General features: G+C 51.2%; 1 protein-coding gene across 1 annotated transcript in view; it reads right to left on the bottom strand.

Annotated features, from left to right (window-relative positions):
• ZAN (zonadhesin) overlaps window positions 1-10,733 on the bottom strand; it is a 63,450-nt gene that overhangs the window by 36,635 nt on the left and 16,082 nt on the right. Inside the window, 8 exon segments of the mRNA XM_026456664.1 lie at window positions 83-226; window positions 1,928-2,073; window positions 2,599-2,723; window positions 3,783-3,902; window positions 4,088-4,229; window positions 8,082-8,266; window positions 10,538-10,725; window positions 10,727-10,733. The exon segment at window positions 10,727-10,733 is cut by the window's right edge and continues 300 nt beyond it. Of these exon segments, the coding sequence (XP_026312449.1) occupies window positions 83-226; window positions 1,928-2,073; window positions 2,599-2,723; window positions 3,783-3,902; window positions 4,088-4,229; window positions 8,082-8,266; window positions 10,538-10,725; window positions 10,727-10,733 (1,057 nt within the window).

Below are 10,733 nucleotides of genomic sequence, written 5' to 3'. Positions count from 1 at the left end.
TCTCAAAAACAAAAAAGAGAGAGAGCATGCCAGGAAGGGGACGGACCCTCCCGGAGCCCCTGTGGGAGGGCTCCTTGCTCACTCCTGGTCCTCGTCCTGGTCCGTCTGCCAGCTGTTCCCCAGCTCCTCCTTGTCTCTTGCTGGGCTGCCGTCCGACTTCAGGTGGTCATTGTCACTGTTGCCATCATAGTTTCCACACAAACCACAGAGTTTGCCAGAGTAGGTGCTGAGGGAACAGGAGAGGAGCTGGCGTTAATGGAGAGAAGGAGCCTCGGTCCTCGAGGGGCAGTGGCAGAGAAGGCAAGGAGCTGGGGTCCAAAAGCAGAGGGCATGAGGAGGATGAAGAGGTGCGGACTGGACAAGAGGACCCCATGGCTCTCCCCCAAGCCTCCTTCCCCTCTGTTCATTGTCCAGCCACAGCAAACTCCTTGCTGGCCCTAAAACACTCCTGCCTTTTTTATTTATTTTTTTATTTTTATTTTATTTTATTATTCTTTTTTTCAGATGGAGTCTCTCTCTGTCACCCAGGCTGCAGTGCAGTGGTGCAATCTCAGCTCAGTGCAACCTCCGCCTCCCAAGTTCTAGCAATTCTCCTGCCTCAGCCTTCCGAGTAGCTGGGATTATAGGCACACACCACCATGCCCAGCTAATTTTTTTGTATTTTTAGTAGAGATGGGGTTTCACCATGTTGGCCAGGCTGGTCTCGAACTCCTGACCTCAGATAATCTGCCTGCCTCGGCCTCCCAAAGTGCTAGGATTACAGGTGTCAGCCACCGTGCCTGGTCAAATTATTTATTTATTTATTTATTTATTTATTTATTTATTTTAGAGATAGGGTCACCCTCTGTGGCTCAGGCTGGAGCGCAGTGGTGCAATCTCGTCTCACTGCAGCCTCCAACTCCTGGGCTCAAGCGATCCTCCCACCTCAGCCTCCTAAGTAGCTGAGACTACAAGCAAGTCCCACCACAACCAGCTAATTTTGTTTTTTATTTTTTAAGAGACAGGATCTCACTATATTGTCCAAGCTGGTCTGGAACTCCTGGACTCGTGATCCTCTTGCTTTGGCCTCCCAGCGTGCTGAGGTTATAGGTGTAGGCCATTACACCTGGCTGATATTTAAATTTTTTTGTGGAGATGGGGTCTCATTATGTTGCCCAGGCTAGTCTGGAACTCCTGGCCCCAAGGGATTCTCCCACCTCAGCCTCCCAAAGTGCAGAGCTACAGGCGGGAACCCCGGCACCTGGCCACTATAAATTATTTTTATAAAGTCTTTCTTTCACTGGGCACAGTGACTCACCCCTGTAATCCCAAGACTTTGGGAGGCTGAGGCAGGAGGATGACCTGAGGTCAGGAGTTTGAGACAAGCATGGCCAACATGGTGAAATCCCATCTCTACTAAAAATACAAAAATTAGCTGGGCATGGTGGTGCACGCCTGTAATCCCAGCTACTTGGGAGGATGAGGCAGGAGAATCGCTTGAACCTGGGAGGCAGAGGTTGCAGGGAGCCGAGATAGCACCACTGCACTCCAGCCTGGGGAAGACAGCAAGAGATCCTGTCTCAAAAAAAAAAAGAAAAAGAATCTTTCTTTCCCTTGTTTTGTCCATCTGGGGAGCCACTCTTCCTTTGAGAATGGGACCAGGTGTCTGCCCTTCTGAAAGCCTCCAGAACTCACTAGTGCTCCTTCTAGCACATCACCAAAGCATGTACATCATCCTGCTATCTATCATATGCCCCGAAACCATTTTCTCCTGTCTCCTGGTCCAAAGAGATCCCTGCCACTTAAGCAGGGTGCTTCCCACCCATCAGGAGATGCATAAAGGATCAAGTAGTGCTGCCAGGGATGGAAGGGGAGTAGGCAGGGTGGGCAGCAGGAAGAAGAGGCAGCAGGAAGAAGTGGCAGCTGCCTGGCCGGGACACTGCCTCACCTGGACACAGTCACATACAGCTGCTGGTCACCATCCCATCTCACCCGCAAACCGAACTCCGTCTGCAACTCCACAAATCGCCCGCTTGCACCCAAGAAGACGCCTTTAGAGGGTATGGCTGGGAGAGTAACTTGCTGACCCTCAACCTAGAAGGCAGGGCAGAGGCAAGAGACAGAGAGACAGATCTGGGGGTCAAAGACGACCCCCCAGACTTCCATTTCCATGGCTGGAAGAAAGGACACCATCCTCAGCAGCCTAACAATCTCGGAGCTTCCTCACCATTGTTTTGTTTTCGTTTTTAAAGAGACAGTGTCTTACTATGTTGCCCAGGCTGGAGTGCAATGGTGCAATCACAGCTCACTGCAGCCTCGACCTCCCAGGCTCCAGCAATCATCCCACCTCAGCCTCTGGAGTAGAGGGGACAACAGGCAAGTGCCACCACACCAGGCTAATTTTTTCTATTTTTAAAGAGACAGGGTCTTGCTATCTTGCCCAGGCTGGCTTCAAACTCCTGGCCTCAAGCAATCCTCCCACTTTAGCCTCCCAAGGAGCTGGAATTGCAGGCCACTGTCTTGTGGAATCCCATCCGTGGAAGGGTTCAGGGCCTGGAAGGGTCAGCCAGGACACACAGTCAGACCCTGCAAGGATGGTGGGGGCGGAATGGGGCTCACCAGAGTACGTCTGCCCTTAAGCAGGGTGACAGTGGTCTCGGAAAGGGTCACGTAGACTTTGCTTAGGCAGGACACGCCTTCCTGGCCCTGCTCCTCATTCTTGGCTGTCACCCTGAAGAATGGGTCTGGGTGGGGAGAAGAATGAAAAGAGCCCAGTGGCTCATTTCTCAACATCCGTCACGAGCAGTGCCCTGAGCCCAGCGCCGCAGGGAGAGATGAACGCCAGAGACACTGGCCCCAAAGTCCAGTAGGGAAGGCCAGACCCACACAGGAGCAGACCACAGCTGCCTCTGTCAGAAGAGCCTGCAGCCGCAACGTGTCTGGCTCCGTTCAGTGGCTGGAACATCCTCTAGGGCGTCTGTGCTCCCCAGTCACTGCCTTCTTTTTTTTTTTTTAAACTTTATCTATGTATGTATTTATTTATTTTTCAAGATAGGGTCTCACTGTGCTACCCAGGCTGGAGTGAAGTGGTGTGATGATAGCTCACTGCAGCCTCCAACTCTTGGGCTCAAGTGATCCTCCTGCCTCAGCCTCCCAAGTAGCTGGGACTATAGGTGTGTCCCACCACACCCAGCTGAATTTTTAATTTTTTTTTTTTTTGAGATGGAGTTTTGCTCTTACTGCTTAGGCTAGAGTGCAGGAGTGCAGTGGCGCAATCTCTGCTCACTGCAACCTCTGCCTCCCGAGTTCAAGCGATTCTCCTGCCTCAGCCTCCCGAGTAGCTGGGATTACAGGTGCCTGCCACCATGCCCGGCTAATTTTTTATATTTTTAGTAGAGATGGGATTTCACCATGTTGGCCATGCTTGTCTCAAACTCCTGACCTCAGGTGAACCACCCACCTTGGCCTCCTAAAGTGTTGGGATTACAGGTGTAACCACTGCACCCGGCCTGATTTTTAATTTTTTTTTTTTCATGGAGATGAGAGTCCTGCTGTGCTGCCCAGGCTGGTCTCAAACTCCTGGATTCAAGTGATCCTCCTGCCTCAGCCTCCCAAAGTGCTGAGGTTACCAGTGTGAGCCACTATGCTCGGCCTTCAACCCTCACCTTACAGAAGAACTTGCTCCTATTTTGCCTCTCCCCCTATCTGCGCCCTGCCCCTTCCTGCCACCCACCATGCCTCATGCCCAGCAGCGCTGCCCACAGACCCTTCCCCCAGACCACGGCAGCATCTCCAGGGCCTACCTGTTGAGTTGCCACAGGGTTGGGCCAAGATGTAAGAGCACTTGCCCATGAAGCCAAAGTGCCTCCCATCAAAGGTGACATAGTGAGGATCTCCGTAGACCAAGCAGGTGGCAGTGCCTGCTGGGAGGGGGAAAGAACAGGTGAAGCTGCTTCTGTGGCCCCTTCAGGCTGGACCCCACACGCCGGCCCACCCGCTGCCTGGTGGCAGGCCCCCGTTCCTCTGCTCAATCGAGGGATTGGCATCCTGGCATCACGTCCACTCCAATAGGCTGGCAGGCGGGGACAGCATGGGGAGGGGCTCTCACCATAGGGGTGGCATCCGTACTGGCCATTCTTAAGCTGGCACACAGTGTGTGTCCCGCACTGAGAGATTTGGCACTCGACCCGACTCCCTGGCCAACAGCGGCAACGTTCTGTGCAGTTGGGGCTGAACCACTCTGCCCCAGGCTAGGAGAAAGGGATGTGAGGTCACATGGTCATATAGCTCCTAGAGTCCTTCTCCCTTTTCTTTTCTTTTTCTTTTTTATATTTATTTATTTATTTGAGATGGAGTCTTACTCTGTTGCCCAAGCTGGAGTGCAGTGGTGCGATCTCGGCTCACTGCAACCTCCACCTCCCGGGCTCAAGCAATTCTCCTGCTTCAGTCTCCTGAGTAGCTGGGACTACAGATGACCACTACTATGCCCAGCAAATTTTTTGTATTTTTTTTTGAGACGGAGTCTCGCTCTGTCGCCCAGGCTGGAGTGCAGTGGCCGGATCTCAGCTTACTACAAGCTCCGCCTCCTGGGTTTATGCCATTCTCCTGCCTCAGCCTCCCGAGTAGCTGGGACTGCAGGCACCAGCCACCTCGTCCGGCTAGCTTTTTGTATTTTTTAGTAGAGACGGGGTTTCACCGTGTTAGCCAGGATGGTCTCGAACTCCTGACCTCATGATCCGCCCGTCTCGGCCTCCCAAAGTGCTGGGATTACAGGTTTGAGCTACCGCGCCCGGCCAAATTTTTTGTATTTTTAGTAGAGATGGGCTGGTCTCAAACTCCTGACCTCAGGAGCTCCGCCTGCCTTGGCTTCCCAAAGTGCTCAGATTACAGGCATGAGCCACTGAGCCCGGCCCTTCCTTCCCTCTTTCCTTTCTTCCTTCCTTCCTTTCTTTCTTTTCCTTTTTCCTTCCTTTCTTTCTCTTCGTTCCTTTTTTCCCTCTTTTTTCTTTCTTTCTTTTTTTTTTGGATGGAGTCTGATCTCAGCTCATTGCAATCTCTGCCTCCCAGGTTCAAGTGATTCTCGTGCCTCAGCCTCCTGAGTAACTGGGAATACAGGTACCCACCACCACGTCCAGCTAATTTTTGTATTTTTAGTGGAAACGGGGTTTCACCATGTTGACCAGGCTGGCCTCGAACTCCTGACCTCAGGTGATCCACTTGCCTCAGCCTCCCAAAGTGCTGGGATTACAGGCGTGAGCCTCCGTGACCAGCTATTCTTCCTTTCCCTCCGCCGTGCCTGGGAGAGAGGCTGCCGTCCCATGCAGACCTGACCTTCCTCATGTGATTCCTCTCCCCACAACCTACTTGATACTTGATATTCTCACCACGATAGCACATTTGCACGCGCTTTTCTCTCCTCCCAGAACGCTCTCCTCTCCTTCCACTTGTTTTTGTTTTTTAAGAGACAGGGTCTCACTCTGTTGCCCAGACTGGAGTGCAGTGGCGCAATCATGGCTCATTGCAGCCTTGACCCCGTGGGCTCAAACCATCCTCCTGCCTCAACCTCCCAAGTATCTGGGACTACAGGAACATGCCACCATGCCCGACTTTTTTTTTTTTTTTTTTTTTAACATTTTGGAGAGATGGAGTCTTGCTATGTTGCCTAGGCTGGTATTGAACTCCTGAGCTCAAGTGACCCTCCTGCCTTGGCCTCCCAAAGTGCTGGGATTATAGGTGTGAGCCACCGCACCCAGCCTTATGTCTGTCATTTTTTTTTTTTTTTTTTTGAGATGGAGTCTCGCTCTGTCGCCTAGGCTGGAGTGAAATGGCACGATCTTGGCTCACTGCAAGCTCCGCCCCCGGGTTCAAGCGGTTCTCGTGCCTCAGCCTCCCGAGTAGCTGGAATTAAAGGTGTGCACCACCACGCCTGGCTAATTTTTGTATTTTTAGTAGAGACTTGGTTTCTCCAGGTTGGCCAGGCTGGTCTCGAACTCCTAACCTCAGGTGATCTGCCCACCTTGGCCTCCCAAAGTGCTGGGATTACAGGCATGAGCCACTGCACCCGGCCAATGTCTGTCTTTACCCAACATCTTAGTCCTCCCATGAACGCTCTCATTCAATAAATACTTGTTGAATGAAGGAGTAAACCAAGACCCCCATGTGTGTCTCTGAATCTGAGAGCATTATGAGGGCAAGGACCACAACCTATCCATAGCAACTCCAGGGCCAGGAGAGTAGAAAGTACTACATAGGCTGGGTGTGGCGGTTCACCACGTCGGGAGGCTGAGATAGGAGGATGGGTTGAGCCCAGGAGTTCATAGACCAGCCTGGGCAACAGAGCCAGACCCCATCTCTACCAAAAAAAAAAAAAAAAAAACCTTTGAAGAAAGTACTAAATAAACATTTCTTGAATGCATAAATGAACCTATTAGAAGTGAATACAGCTGGGCGCGGAGGCTCACGCCTGTAATCCCAGCACTTTGGGAAGCCGAGGAGGGTGGATCGCTTGAGGTCGGGAGTTCGAGACCAGCCTGACTGACATGGAGAAACTCCACCTCTACCAAAAATACAAAATTAGCCAGGCGTGGTGGCTCATGCCTGTAATCCCAGCTACTTGTGAGGCTGAGGCAGGAGAATTGCTTGAACCCGGGAAGAGGAGGTTGTGGTGAGCGGAGATGGCGCCGTTGCACTCCAGCCTGGGCAACAAGAGCGAAACTCTGTCTCAAAATCAAACAAACAAAAACAGCTAGAATGGTTTTTGCATCAATAAAGGACTGTGAGTGAATAGTTTGCCCCCCGCCAAAAAAAAGAAAAAAAAAAAAAGTGAATACACGCCTCCTAGGGCAGAGGGAAGAGCCTCTTGGTGCCAATGGTTGTAACACATCTTTCTGCCCAGGCTGTGGCTGAAGCTAATCTCAGCAGCAACTCAGAGAGACCCAGGAGACTGGTTAAAGGGGGCAGGGGAAGGAAATAATAGTCCCAAAAGGGACGAGTAGAAGCTGTAATGTCAACGGGAAGAACACCTGGAGCTGAGAAGAGGCTCTAGACATTAATGAATTACTTAATGCACATTTTGTTGTGGTTTTTTTTTTTTTTTTAGAGACAGGGTCTCTCTGTCACCCAGGCTGGAGTGCAGTGGTGCAATCATAGCCCACTGCAGCCTCAAACTGCTGGGCTCAAGCAATCCCTCCACTTCGGCCTCCTAAAGTATTGGGATTACAGGTGTGAGTCACCGTGCCGGGCCCTTTAATGCACTTTTAATTAATAGGTTGCATATATTTATCATAAATTACTAATGATAATAATTAACACTTATTAAGTAATTGTATGTGTTAGGATTTAATTTCATCTTTATAATAATCTTATATGAGGTAGAAAATCTTATTGTGTACACTTTATAAATATGGATAAAAGATTTAAAGAGGTAAAGAATGTATGGTGAAACCCCATCTCTACTAAAAATAACAAAAATTAGCCGGGCGTGGTGGCGTGAGCCTGTTATCCCAGCTACTTGGGAGGCTGAGGCAGACAATTGCTTGAACCTGGGAGGTGGAGGTTGTAGTGAGCTGAGATCGTGCCACTACACTCCAGCCTGGGTGACAGAGCGAGACTTTGTCTCAAAAAAGAAAAAACTAAATGTGCCCAGCCAGACACAGTGGCTTATGCCTATAATCCCACCACTTTGGGAGGCTGAGGCAGGAGGATTGCTTGAACTCGGGATTTCAAGACCACCTAGGCAACATAGTGAAACCCTGTCTCTACCAAAAATACAAAAATTAGCTGGGCACGGTGGCACGTGCCTGCAGTCCCAGCTACTTGGGAGGCTGAGGTGGGAGGATCACTGGAGCCCAGGAAGTGGAGGCTGCAGTGAGCCACTATCACGCCACTGTACTCCAGCCTGAGCGACAGAGCGAGACCCCGTCTCAAAAAAAAAGACAAGACTAAATGAATAACTTTGCTGTCGTGTAACCATTGCTTCTGAGCTGACCCCTTGGGACTATCCGGTGATCCCCGTTCCTTCACCTGGGGAGCAGATGGAGCTGGAATCCAGGTGTTCTGCCATCAATCTCCCTCATGGGACCACAGCATCCCGAGGGGCTTACCTCATAGTAGTTGTTGTTGTAGAAGCAATTGCAGGAAGAGGCCTGGATGCAGTGGTTGCCACTAAACAAAAAGCCAAGGTTGCAGACACAGCCCCCCCGACAGAGCGGCCCACAGCTAGGCCTGGGACTCTTGCACAAAGCAGGACAAGCACAGGATTCGTAGTGTGCATTTGGGGGGCAGCGTTCTAAGGAGAAAACAGCCTCTGTCATGCTTTCATTCCACAGCTTTCTCAGGGAGTCTCCCTGTCTCTCCTCTACCCCCAAACTCAAGTTCTTCTCTAGGAAACAGGACCGTATTATTCAGCCACAAAAAGGCCTGAAGGCTGGGTGTGGTGGCTCACACCTATAATCCCAGCACTCCGGGAGGCTGAGGTGGGAGGATTGTTTGAGGCCAGGAGTTTGAGACCAGCCTGTGCAACATAGTGAGACCCCATCCCTACAAAACAAAATTAAAAATAAAACAATTTTAGGCTGGGCGCGGTGGCTCACACCTGTAATCCCAGCACTTTGGGAAGCCGAGGCAGGCGAATCACTTGAGGCCAGGAGTTCAAGAACAGCCTGGCCAACAGGGCGAAACCCCAGAGCCGGACACAGTGGCTCACCCCTATAATCCCAAGACTTTGGGAGGCCGAGACTGAAGTGTAATTACAGGATTACACCCCTGTAATCCCAGGACTTTGGGAGGTCAAGACCAGCCTGGCCACCATGGTGAAACCCCGTTTCTACTAAAAATACAAAAATTAGCTGGTCCTGGTGGTGCAGGCCTGTGGGCCCAGCTACTCAGGAGACTGAGGCAGGATAGTTGTTTGAGCCCCGGAGGCAGAGGTTGTAGTGAGCTGAGATCACGCCACTGCCCTCCAGCCTGCGTGACAGAGCAAGACCCTGTCTCAAAAATATAAACAGGCCGGGCGCAGTGGCTCAAGCCTGTAATCCCAGCACTTTGGGAGGCCGGGGCGGGTGGATCACAAGGTCAGGAGATCAAGACCATCCTGGCTAACATGGTGAAACCCCGTCTCTACTAAAAATACAAAAAACTAGCCAGGCGTGGTGGCGGGCGCCTGTAGTCCCAGCTACTCGGAGGCTGAGGTGGGAGAATGGCGTAAACCCGGGAGGCGGAGCTTGCAGTGAGCCGATATCGCGCCACTGCACTCCAGCCTGGGCGACACAGCGAGACTCCGTCTCAAAAAAATAAATAAATAAATAAAAAATAAACAATAAGACATTTTTTTTTTAAAGGAATGAAGTCCTGATGCATGCTACAGTATGGATGGCCCGGAAAGCATTACACTCAGTGAAAGAAGCTAAACACAAAGGCTCACATATTGCATGATTCCATTTGTATGAACTGTCCAGAACTGGCAAATCCATGGATAAAGGAAAGAAATTTGTGGTTGCCAGGGGCTGGGGGAAGGGGGAGTGAGGACTGCTAATAGGTACAGGGTTTCTTTTTGGAGTGATGAAAATGTCTGGATTAGAAAGTGATAATGGTTGCACAACCTTGGGAATATACTAAAAACCATAGAATTGCTTTTGCTTTTTTTTTTTTTTTTTTTTTGAGACGGAGTCTCGCTCTGTCACCCAGGCTGGAGTGCTGTGGCCGGATCTCAGTTCACTGCAAGCTCCACCTCCCGGGTTCACGCCATTCTCCTGCCTCAGCCTCCCGGGTAGCTGGGACTACAGGCGCCGCCACCTCGCCCGGCTAGTTTTTTGTAGTTTTTAGTAGAGACGGGGTTTCACCGTGTTAGCCAGGATGGTCTCGAACTCCTGACCTCGTGATCCACCCGTCTCAGCCTCCCAAAGTGCTGGGATTACAGGCTTGAGCCACCGCGCCCGGCCAGCTTTTTTTTTTTTAAAGATGGGGTCTCGCTCTGTTGCCCAGGCTAAAGTACAGTGACCCAGTCATGGCTCGCTACAGCCTCAACCTCCCAGGCTCAAGCGATCCTCTCACCTCAGTCTCCCGAGTAGCTGGGACTACAGGCGTGCACTACCACACCCAGCAAATTTTTTTTTTTCCATTTTAAATTGGAGACAGGCTCTCGCTATGTATGTTGCCTAGGCTGGTCTCGAACTCCTGTGCTCAAGCAACTCTCCTGCCTTGGCCCCCCAAAGTGCTGGGATTATAGGTGTAAGCCACCATGCCCGGCCTAGAATTGTACACTTTAAAAGGGTGAATTTTATGAAATATGGATTATATCTCAATAACAAACAAGGAGAAGGAAACCTCGTGGCTAGGTCCTGACACCCCCACCCACTCCAGCCCTGCCATCCCTCTCACTCTGGGCAGTCCTCCCCATTTCCTCTGAAATCACCATGGACTGCTTCAGTTCTGCCCTGAGAGTACTAGAAGCATCTAGAAGCAACTAGAAGCTTTCTACCAGAAGCATCCCTTTCCCTGACTCTCTCCTAGTCACTCTCTCTGACATTCAGCCTTGGCCCACACTCCATCCACCTCATACCTGTATTGGGTCTGGGGGTTGTGGTAGTGTCCAGGATCACACTGGTCATAGGGGCACTTGGAGCATGTGGAGACATCACCAAGGCTGCCAGCCCAGTGGCTGTGGGACTGGGATGGGGTGGCCTCAGGGCTGTGAGCTTCTCTGTGGGGATGGTGGGTTTCTCCGTGGGGATGGTGGGTTTTTCTGTGGAGTCGGT

The sequence above is a fragment of the Piliocolobus tephrosceles genome, chromosome 8 (assembly GCF_002776525.5).
Source record: "Piliocolobus tephrosceles isolate RC106 chromosome 8, ASM277652v3, whole genome shotgun sequence".
Classification (NCBI taxonomy): domain Eukaryota; kingdom Metazoa; phylum Chordata; class Mammalia; order Primates; family Cercopithecidae; genus Piliocolobus; species Piliocolobus tephrosceles.
This window is presented reverse-complemented; position numbering and strand designations above follow the sequence as displayed.